Below are 18,435 nucleotides of genomic sequence, written 5' to 3' on the forward strand. Positions count from 1 at the left end.
CAGTACCTGGCACCCAGAAGGCACCCAGTGTGTTTCTAGAATCTCAAATGCAGGGAAGGACATTAACTAACCCTCCAAGCTAATGAATTAGAGCACAAGGCCATCTTTACACCCGGAATTAAAATAGGGACCTACCTATGTGTGTAGGCACAATGCATACAGCAGTCACATATAAGCATTCACAACAGGGGAACACGTGGAGGGATTGGCACACTCGAACTTTCCAGGTCTTGAAGCACCCACATTGCCTTGGATGGTAAGATTCCATGTTTCCCTCTCTCTTAAAATCGAGCAAATGAAATTTCATTTTCCTTTCCTCATGAACTTCCCTAGGATGGGAGGCTGTGATGAAAGCACAGGCCCGAGGATTAGGGACGTGTGACATTTGTGACCAGCTGCTCCCAGGCTGAATGACTCAAGGACCCCAGGAGGCTTTTGTTTTTTTTTTTTTTTTTTAGTACTTTTCCTCTCCCTTGACAGACTGTTATTCCAGAAATTACTGCTGCTCCCGTCAGCGTGCCCCTTCCATCATCCTATATGTGGACGTTGAATCTGCTGCAAGTCGGGGTGAGGAAATAAAATCACTGGAAACGTGCGCCCCGATGGCAGGTGAAGTAAGGTCTGTGGCGTCTTCTTAGGATATAAGTGGCTGTGCTTCCCAGGCCTTTCGCTCCCGGCTGTTAGCTGACGGGTGTGCCAAGCAGTGAAAACATGAGCTAACCAGAAGCTAGAGCTCGGCCGGGTCGGGAGAAACAGCTGTCTCCTCATGCTATGGAGGCAAGCAGCAGACAGATGTGCTGAAATCCCTGCCGCTTACTAGCCGCGCACCCCTCTTCTCAAAACATTCATTTCTTTCAGCATCAACCAGAGCTTATGGAGCACTGGCTGGGTCCCAGGCCACGGTCCTGTTTCACCTGCAGTCGCATCATTACTCCTCACCACGTGCCTGTGAAGAGACACCACTGTCCCCACTATCAGCTGAGAAAACAGGTCCCGAAGTTCAGTACCCGATGTCACAGAGCTAATAAGGTTAGGACAGTCTAACCCAGAGCTCTTAGCTACTCATTCATTCAACAATGGTCATCTGAGCTTCTAGTACTTTCGAGACACTCAGTATGCATCAGTGAACAAGACAGATAAAACTTCTTGTCTTCCTTATGGAGCTTGCATTCCAGAAGACGTGGAGAGTGGAGACAAACAGCAAGCCAGACATACAAATGTGAACCACACAGCACGTGTTTCGGTCACACCACTCGAAACTGCCATCTCACAGAAGGTGGGAAGTGCCCCTGCAAAGGGGAGGGGAAGGGGATGGGCAGCGGGAGGCCGTGTGCCTAGCAAACCGGTAGCCCCCCGTGAGGCCAGTTATCGGGAGTTACGGCGCATGCTACGCCCATGGGTGTCAGCACCAACCCCAAAGTCCCCGGGTTATGAAGCTCAAATGAGATAACGAAAGTGAAAGGAACTAGGAAGTTCCAGGACCGTAACACATCATTACTCGGTATTACTTCAAGTTCCCTACGCTGTTCCTGGGAAGGACAGCCCACTTGTTTTTAGGGCATCGATGTGGCTAGATGGCTCCCGCGGCCGCTGGTTCCTCTCTCACCTGGAGCCGAGAGGGCCTTGAGAGAGTTTGGGTTGAACACCTGTCTTCCTGCTCCCAGAAAACAAGAAGTTTCGTTGGTGCCGTTCCCCAGTGACGTATTACCTACACGAGCCGGCGGCGAGCCGAACCAGGGTCCCAAGAGAAAGCCCCAGTGCTTAGCACCGTGACACGTCCTGAAGTGTACTGTGTGTCTGAAACTTCACGTCGGTAGGAATCCATCAGCTTCACCAGCGCATTCCACCCGATCGTCACTGCTCGCTGGGCTCGGTCAAGATCACAACTCAAATAGCCGCTAAAGCTTCACAGACAAGGAAAAGGTAACCGAGGGAAGACGACACTAGGTTAATTTGCAGAGAAATGATAGGTATGCATGGTTTCTTTTAAAGAGACAGCCTTTATTGTGAGGATTTTTACACTGAAGAATTCAAAATGTGGTAACAGTTTTTTGGAATCTGATTTGTATTTAAAAGGAACTGCTGACACTGATTCACCGGAAATCATCTGAACAAGCTCGAGGAAACAGTTAACTACTACCGACACAGTAAAATAATTCCAAGACGTATGGTCTAGCCAACAAAACAATCCTGTCGATGTTGTCACTGATACGAAAACTGACTGCTCCTTACTCTTCTAAACACACAGTGGTATATAATTAACAATATTCGATCACCTCTGTTCTTTCCTGAATATATAAAAATTAAAATACCAATTAAAAAACTAATATATCTTCTCTTTAAATGTTTCTTACAGATACAATTTCAGTATTTTCACTCAATAGTGGTGTGGTTTAAGAGATTTTTCTCATTTGCGAGTCAAACAACACTCCACGCCAAGAGAACGGATAGCGTACAGGCTCATATTGCAAATAAGACTTCAGGAACGCGGCAACGGACAGTTCTAAAATACAAAATGGATAAAATTCTGAGGATACATGCAATAAAGCTCTACTAAGCAGCTGGCCACAGAACTAGAACATTCTACCGATGATTTCAATGGGACTCCAGATGCTTCCAAACTCAACTTCGACTCTCGTCTTAGGCTTTGTATTTGGCTTTTCCAGTTTCACTAATGACACAAACATGCTACAAAATAAAAATCCAGAAATTCACATTAGAAAAGCGTATCCCGAAATGAAAGGCAAGAAGAAGAGCATTCCGCACGGCTCGGGCAAACGGTGCTGTGGGGGTTTCACCGGACAGACAGAGGTTGGTGGGGTCTTCCTCATCTTCCTCACCCCTGTGCGAAAACACACGCTCGGGCCTCCTGCCCACAGAGCAGAAGGGGGTGTCTGAAGGAGAGCGAGTGAAAAGACTTAAGCCAGTTCATTTATTTCTTACTTATGACCACATCTATCATCTGTAATCATAATGGGACAGTTATTGTCTATAAAGGCTGTTCAACTGTTGCAGCCAGCAAGAAGTGTCGCCCCAGCCTGGCCAAGTCCCAGCTCTAAGGACGGCTGTACTTGACTACAGCTTTATGTGACTAATGGGAACCATCAGTCTGTTCAAATTATGAGGTGCTGGAAAGAGAAAACAATTCTTCTCTTTCGTAAATTTTTATATGGGGTCTGAAAAATGAGAGTGAGAAAAAGAGGCATTACTTACATTCAAATCCCTGAAGTATTCATTATAGTCAAGGGCATATCCTACAACAAACTTGTCTGGAATTTCAAATCCAACAACTAAAAAGAATCGTAAGTCATCATTTAGATACAGAAAACAGCATTTTCAAATCAAATGCTTATGAATGTGCCTTCTCTACAAATACTAAAATCGTAAAAAAAAAAAAAACCCAAATACCCTCTAAAGTAACTCTCAACCATTTCAATATAAAACTCGTTCGGGTTAAAGATGGTTACATAATCGACAGAAAGTAATTCACTTACAGTCTGGTTTATAGCCAACGCTTCGAGGGGTCCTCTTCACCAGCAAGCTGTTAATTACAACACGTAACATGTGACGCACGGAGTCATGACAGGGCATTACAAAAGAGAACATTCATGCTCTGAGACATGGTCTCCCCCGCACCCAGAACACTTTCTACGTAGAAAGACTATGAAACGGGGAGCTAGCTCACAGGGACCGGGCGAGGCAGCAGGGAGGTCCCCGCCGCAGACGAGGCCCTCGCCTGATGCCCACCCCGAACACGACTGACAGTTCTAAGAGCTGCAGCCACCAAACGGCAGCGAATCAGAAGGATGAATGGATGGGGAGCACCAGCGAGCAGTTTCAGAATGCCTGGAAATCCGATCCTGAAGCTGCAAAGGGGTGCGGGAGGTGTGAGCATCACCCTTCGGGACTCTTCCGACATGGCTTACGAAGATCGTGAGGCTAAAAACTAACTAGCATGCTCGAGGACTTAGTACTTATTTTTGAGAGCAAAAACCGCAATTGGGATAAGCCACTTCTAACATAAGCTACTTTCGTAACCCAAGTGTGTACTACCTGCTGAAATCTTTCAGCTATTAAGAAAAGCTACTGACAGTGTTTTGATAGCCTTTACATATGTTAAGGGCAGTCCCAATAAAATGTATGATTTTATACCCACTTAAATATATTTAAAAAGCTGGAAAGGACAGGGGCGCCTGGGTGGCTCAGTCGGTTAAGTCTCTGTCTTCGGCTCAGGTCGTGATCCTGGGGTCCTGGGATCGAGCCCCCTGGAACATCACTGGGCTAAATGCTCAGTAGGGAGCCTGCTTCTCCCTCCCCCCACTCGTGCTCACTCCTCACTCTGGTCTCTCTCTCAAATAATTAAATAAAATCTTAAAAAAAAAAAGCTGGGGGCGCCTGGGTGGCTCAGTCATTAAGCGTCTGCCTTCGGCTCAGGGCGTGATCCCGGAGTTGTGGGATCGAGCCCCGCATCAGGCTCCTCTGCTGGGAGCCTGCTTCTTCCTCTCCCACTCCCCCTGCCTGGGTTCCCTCTCTTGCTGGCTGTCTCTCTCTCTCTGTCAAATAAAGAAATAAATAAAATCTTAAAAAAAAAAAAGCTGGGAAGGACATAAAGTGATTTTCAACCTCAGCTACACATGAGACTCACCTGGGAACTTTAACAAAATAAAACTCAGATACCCGGGCCACACCCCTGACCGATTACATCAGAACTGCTGGGGATGGGACACAAACACAGGTCTTTCTTTCTTTCTTTCTTTTTTAAAAACAGTTTGTGTAAGTAAATAAACTATACAGGCATACTTCAGAGATCTTGCGGGCATGGTTTCAGACCACTGCAATAAAGCAAATATCACAGTAAAGGGAGTCAAGTGAATGTTCTGGTCTCCCAGTGCACAAAAATTACATTTCTGCTACACTGCAGTCTATTAAGTGCAATAGCATCACGTCTAAAAAACGTACATACCTTAATATTTCATTGCTAAAAAAAAGGCTAACCATCATCTGAGCTTTCAGGAGTCATAATCACTGCTCACAGATCACCACAGCAAATATAATAATAATGAGAAAGTTTGAAATATTCTAAGAATTATCAAAATGTGACAGAGAGGGGCACCTGGGTGGCTCAGTCAGTTAGGCGTCTGCCTTCGGCTTGGGCCATGATCCCAGGGTCCTGGGATGGAGCCCCACATGGGGCTCCTTGCTCAGCGGGGAGCCTGCTTCTCCCTCTGCCTGCTGTTCCCCCTGCTTGTGCTCTCTCTCACTCTCTCAAGTAAACAAATAATCTTTTAAAAAAGTGTGACAGGGACATGAAGTGGGCAAATGCTGTTGGAAAACTGGCGCCTACAGACTTGCTCGATGCTGGGATGCCACGAGCCTTCGATCTGTAAAAAGCACAGTATCTGCAAAGTGCAATAAAGCAAAGGACAGACAGCAAACCGAGCTGTGCCTATATTAAAAGTTAGTAAGCAGATATAGTTATAAAGTCCAATGTTCACAGCTTACTCAAATTTTTCATTTTGAAATAATTATAAACTCCCAGGAAGTCAGGAAAATGCACAGGGAGGTCCCATGTGTCCTCTGCCCAGTTTCCTCCAATACAAACAGCTCACCAGTACATCACCACAACTGAGACATGGACTTTGGGGAACTGACCTTATCCTGATTCCACCAGTCTTACACACACATATTCGTGTGTGTGTGTGTGTGTGTGTGTGTGTGTACTTCTAAGCAATTTTATCACATGTGTGGATTTGTTTAACCACCACCACACTCGACACACAGAACTTTCCATCACACAAGGCTCCCTCTTGCTGCCTATTTATAGTCACACACCGCCATCGCCTCCCTCACCCCTGGCAATCACTCATCTACTCTCCATTTCTATCATTTTGTCACTTCAAGAAGGTTGCATAAATGGAATCATATAGTAGGTAACCTTTTGAGACTGGCTTTTTTTTTTTAAGTAGGCTCCACACCCAGCGAGGAGCCCAGCCTGGGGCTTGAACCCATGACCCCGCGATCAAGACCTGAGCTGAGATCAGGAGTCGGACACTTAACCAACTAAGCCCCCCCTCCACGCCCCTCGACATTGGCTTTTATCGGCACCATTCCCTCGAGGCTCGCCTAGGCTGTCGTGTGGACCCACAACATGTTCCCTCGCAGAGCTGAGGAGGGTTCCATGGAAGGGTACTCCACAGTTTGTTTAGCCATTCACCCACTGGGGGGGCATTTTGGTTGTTTCCGGTTTGGGGCCATAACCTTTCACAGGTGAATTTCTATGAGGACCCAAGTTTTCATTTCTCTGGGATAAATGCAAGTGCTGGAGTCGTACGGCAGCTACACGTTTCATTTCTCACAAAACTGACAAGCTGCTTGCTATGTGCCATTCCTATCAGTTAACAGTCTTTAAGTTAAAATGCTTAGCTATATATATCTGTGATACTAAAATCCTATGGTGAGGGAGGAATTAAGACAAAGAAGGTTAAGGGGCGCCTGGGTGGCTCAGTCCTTAAGCGTCTGCCTTCGGCTCAGGGCGTGATCCCAGGGTCCTGGGATCGAGCCCTGCATCAGGCTCCTTGCTCAGCGGGAAGCCTGCTTCTTCCTCTCCCACTCCCCCTGTTTGTGTTCCCTCTCTTGCTGGCTGTCTCTCTCTCTCTCTCTCTGTCAAATAAATAAATAAAATCTCTTAAAAAAATAAGGTTACCTTATAAAAAAAAAAAGAAAAACAAGGTTAAGAAACACCGACTTAGGCCAACTCTGTCACCAAGAAATGAATGACCTACGTACTCTTTGAGCCCTCCACACCTGCAGCAACACGAAATCCCTCTTTCATGAGGCAGTCTATCTCAACTCCACAGCATACTCCAGGAAAGAGGGACAAAAGAATATTCCAAGGCTCCAGAACATCCCATGCCACAGGACAGAAATAAGCAAGTGCACGGACTGGCTTACAGGAAGTTACTTAGTGCCCTAGAATGCATCGCGGATAGATACCCTCTCGTCACACCCGTCCCAAATCCACGGAAAGGGACTGAGCCACACGGGCACCAGCAATCAGAGAAGCCCCAAAGGACAAACCACTGAGAGATGATTCATTAGAAGGCTTACTCTGATTCAAGACGCTCCATATGGGATACTCGGGTTCTTTAAAAGGGTTTGTCGAAACCAGTTAATCATTTCAGAAAAAAAATTAGATTACTATCTGACTCCTACACCAAAATTATAGAGTGGTAAAAGATTTAAAAATAAAAGATACAATTGTAAAAGTTTAAAAAAAAAAACCAAAACCACCCCAAAACCACCCCAGGTGTTACCTTATAGAAAACTTAGGGTGGTAAATAAAGCAAGAACTGTGAGCCGGGTTGCCTGGGTTCAAATCTCACCCCTCTAGTGTGCCAGGCACTGTGCCTCTGGACAATTCCCCAGGGCTTGGTATCCCTATCTGTAAAGCAGGAGTAGCAGTGCTCCCTTGGAGTTGTTAGGGAGTAAGCTGTAATTATAATTAAATATAATTAAACTAGAAACAAAGGTAGAACTAATAAAGCAAAAGCCAAACAGCACAGGTAGGGCCCGGGGGTGAGGCTGGCACAGGCCGCCGTGACATCACTCAATTTCAGGAGCTCCGGATCCTCAGAAGCACCGCCCCCCTTCCTACCACCTCCTAAACCCGATGTGGGATCCTTGGTCTAAGTTCTTCAAGGAAAGTCCCAAATCTTCTACCATGCTACCCAGGGCAAGTCGATATCATCATTAGCATGCTGAGAAGCCAAATGTTAATAATATTAAGGAAAAGATGACTGCAATGAAGGGCTTCGTTGACACATGACACAATTATTTACAAAGGATATTTACTGAGTCTTCTTTGAGATCACATTACTTTTTGAAGACAAAACAAGTTGAGAACGTTTACCCTTACAAAGAAGCAATTAATTACTTAATCCTGTTTCAAAAGAAGAAAATATCCTGTCAAAATGTTATCTACGTACCTTGCGACCTTGACCATCTTTGGATTATGCTCCTTGACCAAGGAAAGCAAGGTCTGCATTGTTTTGCCAGTGTCAATTATATCCTTTAAAAAAAAGACAAGACATTTAAATAGCAAATAAAACTGAGTCATATAAACATGAAATACCAAAGCCCCACGTGTAAACAGAATAATGCTGTGTTTTTCCGTGTAGCCAGCTCTGGGATGCAGGTGGTCAACAGACCACACTCTGAGAAACACCGCTTTCTTTACGCCATCTTGAAAGTATCCAAAGTAATATGGTTTTACTACATCAAATGACTTAATATGAAAGTGAATCTTAGCTATTTAGTCAAAAGTAGGACATTATTCAAAACAAATCCATCTCTAATTGGGAAAATACTTCTTGAACCGTAACCCGATGTTCTTCAGTGAAAATGCCCCGTGGACGGTATAAAGCGGTGCTTCACGAAGCGGGGTCTGAGTCATCGGGAACATCAGGGCTGGAGACTTGTGAAAAACGCCGAGTTCCGGGCTGTGGTGGCTTGAATTCGGAGGGCCCCAAGACCCCTGTCCCCTAGTGTACACACCCAAGTAACCCCCCACCCCCAGCGTGAGCACAACCCAGGAAAACTCTGGGACGGTCATTCCTGTGATTAGTTATGTTCTCTCAGGTGGTTGTAGCACACTGGAGAGAGGACCTCCGGCTGGTTTTGAAGAAGTCAGCTGCCACGTGAGAGGGCTACGTGCAAGGACATGAGGTTGGCCTCTAGGAGCTGTGAGTGACCCTTGGCCAGCAGCCAGCAAGAAAGCGGGGCCTCAGGCCCGCAACCACAAGAACTAAATTCTGCTAACAACCTACGTGAACTTGGAAGAGGAGCCCTGGGAGAGACAGGAGCCCCAGCCTTGCTTCAGCCTGATGAGACTGAGCAGAGGACCCAGCTACCCTGTACTCAGGCTCCTGACCCATGAAAGCGGAGACACTGAACACGTGTTGTTTTCAGCTGCTCAATTTGTAGTCATTTGTTAGGTGGCATTACCCCAGACAAAATCAATCTGAAGTGGAAGTGATCAATCTACATTTAAAAACAAGCAACCAGGGGGGCGCCTGGGTGGCGCAGTCGTTGGACGTCTGCCTTCGGCTCAGGGCGTGATCCTGGAGTTCTGGGATCGAGCCCCACATCGGGCTCCTCTGCTAGGAGCCTGCTTCTTCCTCTCCCACTCCCCCTGCTTGTGTTCCCTCTCTCGCTGGCTGTCTCTATCTCTGTCGAATAAATAAATAAAATCTTTAAAAAAAAAAAAAAAACAAGCAACCAGGGCCGCCTGGGTGGCTCAGTCAGTTAAGCGTCCAACTCTTGATCTCAGCTCAGGTCTTGATCTCAGGGTTGAGAGTTTGAGTCCTGCGACCGACTCATGATGGGCGTGAAGCCCACTTAAAAAAACAAAACAAAACAAAAAAACCAAGCAACCAGTTCCCAGGGATATTCATGTACACGAATCCTTTGAAAACAGTGTCATCTGGTTAGTTTTTGATCCATAAGCTGAAGTTTCTATTAATAACAACAAAAATGAATTGGGGGTTACTGGTGCTCTTAAGCCTTGAACATTTTACATAAAAGAGTGAAAACTCATTCTACTGGTAAGGGTATAAAGCATATAACCACTCTGTTGAGTCACTGGGCAATAACAGTAAAACTGAAAATGTATCAACTCTACGATCCAGTCACTGTCTGCATCCAGAGGGAACTTACACGAGTGCACGCCAAGTACCGCAAAGGGGTGCTCCTAGCAGCCCTGTTATAGCACGACAACTGGGAGACTCCCCTATTCATAGGGCAATAAATTGGTGGATTCATACACTGCAATTTTGCATTTTAGGCCAACTGACTGTACGTCTCAACATGCATAACCTCAAAACTTATTATGAGTGAAAATAACAAGATATAAGAGAGAATCGCAAAATGTTTTGCATATGGATACACACATGCAATAGAACCATAAAAAAACACGCATAGGAATGATGTGTATCAACTTTAAAACAAAGGAAAAACCTTGAAGCCCAGAAGAGAGGGGGAAGAAATATACCAACATTTTCCCATTATCCAATAAAAACATATTACGAAGTATTTTTTACAAAAAACCAACCTTACTGCCTTGTAACACAAGCACACTGTTAAAATTGATGACGAGGAATTTCTTCCCCTGGAAATCCCATTACCTTTAGGATTGTGCACACTGAGTTAGAAAATCATAAACACTATATTGAAAGTATGTAGAACTTACCTCAACAATCAAAACATTCTAGAAGAAAAAGAAATGAAAATCAGTACAGTGAATCACACAGTGTTCCCAATTATAACTCAAATCACATCGTAACAAACCCATCCAAGTTCTTGTTTTTAAGATACTTTCCTATCTCAAACCCTGATTTAAACAATGGGCCATCTGCTGGGATTTGGAACTCTTTAATGTGAAATTTTCACTGCAGTGAAATTTTTAAAAATAAAATTTGACCTGTATGTTCATTTTTTTAAAAGTCTCGTTACTTTAAACAGAAGTCTAATCTTGGGCAAATCATGAAATTTCTCTGGGCCTCAGTTTACTATGTGTAAAATAAGGGACATGAACTAGTATATATCTTCCAACTCCAATAGTCAAGAACTATAATTTGTACCAGAACTCCAAAATCATGCCTTTGATTTATCATACGGAACCCAATTCAAAACCCACTCCCTCATTAGGCTGAAACCGATCTGTATTTTCTGGATGTGTTCATATTCTTGGACTCAACTGAAGAAAGGTACCAATGCTTCCTTCCACCACAAACCCTCACCCCAATTTCTGCCTCTCAGAATGGTATAGCTGGAAGAGCCCTTACAGGAGGAACCATCTACCAACTACCTCCGAGGCAGAGAAGAGTCCTATCTGCTCTCAAGCTGTAGGAACAAGGCAGCATTCAGTATACTGCTTATGATCACCGTCACAGGAAAGATTCATGCTCTATCGTGTATTTCTAGTTCTCACTTCTTGGTCACATACCTATTGCATGCGAATTTTAATGTTCTATTATATTCTCCCAAGTCAGTGGTTACCAAGGTAGGGCACACAAGATCCACAGGGTTGCAAGAAAGAAATATTGGACCTTTTCTAAACCTCATCCTGCGTGAGGTATAATTTTGCGTGTATATTATAATATACATGATATTACTACCACAGTTTGTATTATCATTTACCCCTCCCTCCTCCGACAACTACTCGGTCTCTTTCCAAGACACTGCAATCTCAATCTTTAGTAAAATTGAATATAATCAATTAATGGACCAATAGTCGTTTCACCACCTACTTACTATATGATTCTTTCTCAACATTTTCTTTACCCTAGCTAGCACGTCGGAAGGATAACACTCTCCCACCCTACCTGTGGCTCACTGCTGCAGCCATGTGCACCATGGGACGGAGTTACAGTCTGAAAAGAGCACTGAATTATGAGACAGAGAAACTGGATTCTAGTCTTGACTCTAACGCTAAGTAGCCCCACAATCGTGATTATGTCATAATCACAGACTTCTAGTAATATCAGACGGTTTGTACAAATCAATCACAATCCAGAGAGATGAAATATTTATCCAAGATGAAACTGCAGAATCTAGACTATGATCTCAATACTATTTTAAAAGTAAGAATGAGAATTTCTACCGTTATTGAGAGCTTATTTTATGTCAAACAGCTACGTTCTTACTTCATAAAGGAAAAGAATGAGGCTCAGAGGTCAAACGATTTGCCTAAAGTCATAAAACTAGCCAAGTGGTAGAGGTATTTTCAGGGTCCAAAGCCCATATTCTCCACCACTAAATGGAAAAAAGGGGGGAAATATTTATATACATATGTATCTGCATGCAGTGTCCCCCCAAAACAGACTGAAGTAGAAAGTCTGAATAACCCACAATCTCACCACCAAGAAATAACTTCACCCAACTTCGATGTCTTGATTTTTTTGCCACAATAAATGTGCTCTACTGTGACTATCAAGAAAAGAAAATTATTTTAGAAAGAGACCTTTTAAGATCACAAAGCCATGTATGTAGGAGGATATAGCCATTAGGTGGGAAAGGCAAGGTCAAATGGAATCCCAGGAGGCTGTACAGGCCAGGCCCCTTCCAGCACTAAAAACTGATTATAGGAGTAAGGGCTTTAAATGACTTCTAAATATGGGCAAAGCACGCTGAAAGGGAAAAACAGGCCTGGCCGTGGTATACAGGATGGGCAGGAAGGGGAAAGAGTCAACAGATTATAATTTCTCTTTTGAAGTTTTCAAAAGATGCTGAGGAGGACAAGATTAGTTTGGCAGGACCCTGATATGGGTAAGAGGTTTTGACCCAAGTGTTGTATGCTGAAGTTTCCTACTAGGTCCTCAGTCAAGCTGTAAACATTTAAAAGCCAGAGGAGGAAAAGAGCCTTGAGGCCAGAAAGATCCGCATTTAAATTCAAGCTCTACCACTTACTGGCAGCGTGACTGGACAAGTCCTTTAAGTTTGCGGAGTCTTAGTTTCCTCATCCATAAAATAGGGCTAATAGTAGCTACCTCGTGGGATTACTGTGAAACTTTTATAAGATTATACCTTTATATCTGGCAGTGTTTATAAATAAAAAACTAACTGGCAACTGAAAAAAAAATCCATCTAGCACCGATCGTTGACTCGAAAATCATTTCAATGTATCACAAGAATAATATTCAAATATCTTAATATCTCTATCATTTCTGCCAACTGTCTATACTGGAACAATCTTGATGTATTCAGAAAACTCTTTTTGAGAACTCTTAAAATAGTAGTATGTTGGAATTTACGGAGTATTCGAACTACCAGAAAAACCGTTGTAAGAGGTCTACATGCATTATCTCACTTAATGCTCTGAACTCTGTGAGGGGACTGCCATTATTGTCCTCACCTTACACAGAGGAGAGAAAGAGATGAAACAATCTGCCCAAGGTCACACAGATGAAGTACTGAGCCAGGCTTTGAATCAACGCTGCCCATCTTGGGGTGCCTGGCCGGCTCAGTCAGTGGAGCATGCAATTCTTGATCTTGGGGTCATGAGTTTGAGCCCATGTTGGGTGTAGAATTTACATAAGGGAAAAATAAAAAGCGCCCATCTCTAGAACCCACACTTTATAGCTACTACGTGATACTACCCTACATGTCCTGCTGTGTGAGTCTATTTTTAAAAAGAAGACTGTCTTTTCCCCCAAAAAATAGATATACTTTTGAAGAACTCCAAATTAGATCAGCACAGAGAAAGACAAGAGTATTTTGCAATATGGACTTTAAGTTTAACGTTGGCTTCTGCTGCCTCTTTGCTATGTGACCTAGGGAAAGACAGCTAACTTAGATTGCTTCCGAGGGTTAAACAGCCCTTGTTTAAGTGCATAAATAACTGTGTAAACTGCCTCTTAGTGATAAAGCACAGTGTTACTAATTGACTCTTGGCATGAAGTCAAAAGAACTCTCTTGTTCCCCTTCAAGACACATACCTTTCCAGTCAAAGTTGAGAGATCATCTCCACCAATGACTTTGATGTCCCCTGTTGACTGGTCATTCTAGTTTAAAAAAAAAAAGATATAAATACCTATGTCTATTCTTTTGTGTACACACGCACATTTCAAATTATCGAATGGGAACTAGAAGATTTAAGAAGTTAGCTATCTAATGTCGCCACATTATGATATGCTAAATGATACAAATTATAAGAATTATATTTCAAGAAATGAACTAGGTAACTTCCAACTAGAGATTAGTTAAAACTTAAGTCCTAAAAGTAGGGCACACACATTTTCGAGTGGGCAGTATCCTAGCGGCTACCCATCTTCGGTCACGGTAATTTCACCATGAAGGAAGTTATTAGCATGACAGATGCCCGGTTCTGGCCCTGGACCATTCCCATGAATCAAGCAAGTTGTAGGCTCTGGTCTGTAGCATACTCAACCCCAAAACTACTGTCCTCAAAAGTCTAGCCCAGGCCCATGTCATCTTCGGCACAGTCTGGAAAACCAGGTCTGATGAGCAGTCTTTTGAGGCCTACCTCTTAGGCTCCCAGTTTTCTGTTATCACAGAATCCAGCAGAAACCCTTACAGGAGTTTCAAAGGGAAATCCTCCATATCTATTGTAGCTGGTGGTGATAATGATCATTACTTGGCTGTACTGGAGCCAAAGAGCAGGTGAACAAAAGAGCTGAGACTTGCCCTACCAGAGAGCATACCATACCAATGCTACAACAATTACAACAATGTTGTGCCAGCCCAGGAACAGACAGAGACCAAGGAACAGAATAGAGCCCAGAAACACACTTAGAAATATATGAGGATTTAGTATACGAGAAAGATGGTATTTTAAGTCAGTAAGGAAAAGATCAATTATTCAACGAAGTAGTTACTCATTTTGGGGAAAAAATAAAGTACGATCCCTACCTCACAGCATATACAAAAATAAATTCCAGATGGATTAAAATCTAAATGTAAAAAATAAAGCCATAAGCAGACTGGAAGAAAATGTAGAAGAAATATTTTCACATTCTTAGAAAGGGTAAAAACCTCGGCATATCATGAACCCAAACCAAAAGAAAAGAATTGTAACAAATATTCCTATTATATGTTGGGTTCAAAGACTAAGAAGCCAATAGGAAAATGAAGAACAAACACAAATAGGCAATTCACAGAAGAGAAGGCCAGAACACATGAAATGGTATCTAAGAAACAAACACTAAAACCATGTGATTCTACCATTCACCCATTCACACCGGCAAAACTTAAGCCTGATGACATACGTTGACAAAAGTGAGGGGAAACAAGCACTCTCGGTGAGAGAATAAACTGGTACAACCTCTTTTGAAAATGGTACAGGAATACCTATTAAAATTGTGAGCATGTGTGCCACTCACCCCTGCAATCCCACTTCCAGGAATCAATGCTATAAAAACACTCACAAATATGTGAAGGTACATACAAGGAGGTTCACTGTACCAACTATTTATAAAAAAGAAGAACTGGAGGGGCGCCTGGGTGGCTCAGTCAGTGAAACGTCTGCTTTCGGCTCAGGTTGTGATCCCAGAGTCCTGGGATCAAGCCCCACATGGAGCCTTGCATGGCTTGTTGCTCAGTGGGAAGCCTGCTTCTCCCCCTGCCTGCCGCTCCCCCTGCTTATACGTGCACGCGCTCTCTCTCTCTCTAGCTCTCTGTCAAATAAATAAATAAAATCTTTAAAAAAAAATAAAGAAAAAATGGAGACAACCAACGAGTCTATGAACAGGGACCTATTTAAATTAAGTTCATCCGCACTGCACAAGGTCAGACCGTGCAGCTACTAAAAAGAATCTGAAAATCTATACACATGGACATGAGCAATGGGAATTAAAAACACCAAGTAGTAGAGCGAGGCGCTGCCTATGAAACCACTTTTGTTCAGCATTTTAGACAAATTTATAACATCAATTACCTATGAGCGGTGAGAATGGGGATAACAAGGCTTTTTACTTACATATACTTCCATTCTCAACATATGCTTCTATATACATGTTCATTTTTTGTGGAGTGTCATTTTTGAAAAACACAATTGGGCCGAAACTACTCAGTGCTGCAAACTAAACAGATCTAAGTATGTCTTCTGATATGAAAAAAATCTAGCATATGACTTCTCATCTTAAGGAAATTACAGACACCCTTCATTTCAACTAACTTAAAACCCAGTTTCAAACACAGAGAAGTGATTAATAATAGCAAAACAAAACAACAACAACAACAACAACAACAACAACAAAAACACACACAAAAACCGCTGCACAAGACCTGAAGCTTTCCAGCAGAGTGAGTCATAGGGAATCATTTACACTGTGTATCAAAGTAGATAGTGACACCTTCTGTTGAAGTTTGGTATTACAGTCCAATTCCAATTGACTTTTTTTTTTTTTTTTTTTAACAGAGGACAGCACTAAAAAGTATGGAGTCATGGGAAAAAAAACCCTTGATCCAAAGACTATGGTGACAGGGAAGAAAAAAGAGAACTCCAAGCATACAGGACACTGTTGCTCTTCTAACATCCAAATCTCCATATTCCTGTTTTCCTCCGAGGTTTTTAGCTGAATCTCTTTTTGAGGCTTTTATTTTTTTAAAAAGATTTTATTTATTTGTCAGAGAGAGAGAGAGAGCACAAGTAGGTGGAGCGGCAGGCAGAGGGAGAAGCAGGCTCCCCACTGAGCAGGGAGCCCGACATGGGGCTTGATCCCAGAACCCCAAGATCATGACCTGAGCCGAAGGCAGACGCTTCACTGACTGAGCCACCCAGGCGCCCCTCTTCTGAGGCTTTTCTTCCACGTGAACAGCCACCTTTGCAATGGAGGCTAACAAAGAAGACTCATTCGAGAAAACTGCTACAGTGCACTGTGCTAGCATCCAGGTTATAAGCGCCCCAAACGTATAGAAACGGCATCCATGGATCAATGACCCCACCAGAGGCACTTCCTTCCCTCCCTCCTTTCCCGGGTGGAACAAGCTTCCCACTGTATTCCTGCTTCGTTACATTACTGAGTGACTCTTGTATGCCTCATCTTGAAGGAGAGGATGGGGCTGGCACAGGAGAGGGCAGAGTTCCCGCCCCCCATTGTTCTTCTCTCTTCTCTACCATCCATCTCCCTCATTCTTCCCAGCCAGCCAGAGAGCCCAATCTGTCCTTAACTCAGAATGCCATCGTCAACTACATAAAATTCCCAAAGAAGCTCTCTGGGTCTACAACTCTACTCTTAGCATCTGTGTTTCCATTTTGTCTACCTTTTTAAGTGTTAAGATGGGCAGTGATGATTTCTGGGTTTTTTAAGTCAAGTAAATTAACATACAATGTTATATTAGTTCCATATGTACAATACCTTTCTTTTTTATTTTTTAAAGATTTTATTTATATTTATCCGAGAGAGAGACAGAGCGAGCACAAGCGGGGGGAGGCGCATAAGGAGAGGGAGAAGCTGACTTCCCGCCAGGTGGAGAGCAAGACAACGCGGGGCTCCATCCCAGGACCCCGAGATCATGACCCGAGCCAAAGTCAGACGCCAACTGACTGAGCCACCCAGGTGCCCTCAATTACCTTTCTTGAGTGTGGGTGAAAAGATGAGAAGAGAAATAGGAAGGAACTTTGTTTATTCCTATCTGTATATCCCGAGGGGTTCTGTGACCCTCCAGGCAGCAAGGAGAACTGCAGCGTGGTGTTGGAAAAGGGGAAGGAAAGCTGCGGGGCAAACACACCATGAGGGGGCTTGGGACAGACAGACCTCGTCCTGTGTGAAAGGGATGTGCAGTCCAAGCCCCAAAGCTGAGCTCGCAAGAGGGCAAGACTAGGAGTCATACTGAGTAGGAAGTCTGGGCTTAGCCCCTCGCAGCTTGCTTGTTGCAGTGAACTTGAGGCCCTTCTTTCAGAGCCCCAGAATGGAGTTACTGGGAAAGTCATCCCTTCTCCCTCCAGCTAGGCCCCTGGCCGCCACACTCAAGCATGCTTTCTCTGCACATCCTAATCGCGACTGTCCTCTGTCCTGTTGCTGTTTTCCTGTACCCTGATCAAATATCAACAGCAGTGAGAATATTACAATCATATGCTTTAAGAGGTAGACTGCACCTCAGATGAAAAATGGCAGATACCCCATTTTCTAAAAATGGATGCAGAAAAAATGAAGTCTGGAAGGATAGACACCCAGGGAGTAATTTATTTACTTGTATTTTATGAGTTTTTTGAAAAGAACATGTTGCTTAAAAAAAAAAAAAAACCTATTATCACCAGTTTAAAAAATGATGGTAATAGTGAGGGGTGCCTGGTTGGCTCGGTGGGGAGAATGTGTGACTCTTGATCTTGGGGTTGTGAGTTCAAGCCCCGCGTTGGGCCTAGAGCTTAAAAAATAAAAGTACATCTGTATCTTAATACCCAAAAGATACAGATGTAGTGAAAAGAAGGGGCACATGCACCCCAATGTTCACAGCAGCATTGTCCACAATAGCCAAACTGTGGAAGGAGCCGAGATGCCCTTCAACAGATGAATGGATAAAGAAGATGTGGTCCATATATACAATGGAATATTACTCAGCCAGAAAGGATGAATACCTACCATTTGCATCAACATGGATGGAACTGGAGGGGATTATGCTGAGTGAAATAAGTCAAGCAGAGAAAGACAATTATCATATGGTTTCACTTATATGTGGAACATAAGGAATAGCAGGGAGATTGGTAGAAGAACGAAGGGAAGAATGAAGGGGGGGGGAATCAGAGAGGGAGACAAACCATGAGAGACTGTGGACTCTGGGAACCAAACTGAGGGTTACAGAAGGGAGGGGGTGGGGGGATGGGGTAACCAGGTGATGGGTATTAAGCAGGGCACGTGTGCTGATGAGCACTGGGTGTTATTCGCAACTAATGAATTGGTGAACACTACATCAAAAACT

The 18,435-nt window shown here is 43.6% G+C and overlaps 1 protein-coding gene across 2 annotated transcripts in view; it reads right to left on the minus strand.

The window, feature by feature from the left end:
* Positions 1-1,980: 1,980 nt before the first annotated feature.
* The window catches only part of HPRT1 (hypoxanthine phosphoribosyltransferase 1), a 39,654-nt gene continuing 23,199 nt past the window's right edge, over positions 1,981-18,435 (minus strand). The window contains exons 4-9 of one of the 2 annotated variants that reach the window (XM_045789529.2): positions 13,494-13,559; positions 10,247-10,264; positions 7,986-8,068; positions 3,495-3,541; positions 3,214-3,290; positions 1,981-2,688 (exon numbers count right to left, since the gene is read on the minus strand). In XM_045789529.2, coding sequence (XP_045645485.1) covers positions 2,641-2,688; positions 3,214-3,290; positions 3,495-3,541; positions 7,986-8,068; positions 10,247-10,264; positions 13,494-13,559 — 339 coding nt within the window. In that variant the 3' untranslated portion in view covers positions 1,981-2,640. The other variant, XM_087860125.1, reaches the window with a different exon arrangement.

Source organism: Ursus americanus, chromosome X (genome assembly GCF_024610735.1).
Source record: "Ursus americanus isolate L20-20 chromosome X, mUrsAme1.1.p, whole genome shotgun sequence".
In the NCBI taxonomy this organism is placed as follows: domain Eukaryota; kingdom Metazoa; phylum Chordata; class Mammalia; order Carnivora; family Ursidae; genus Ursus; species Ursus americanus.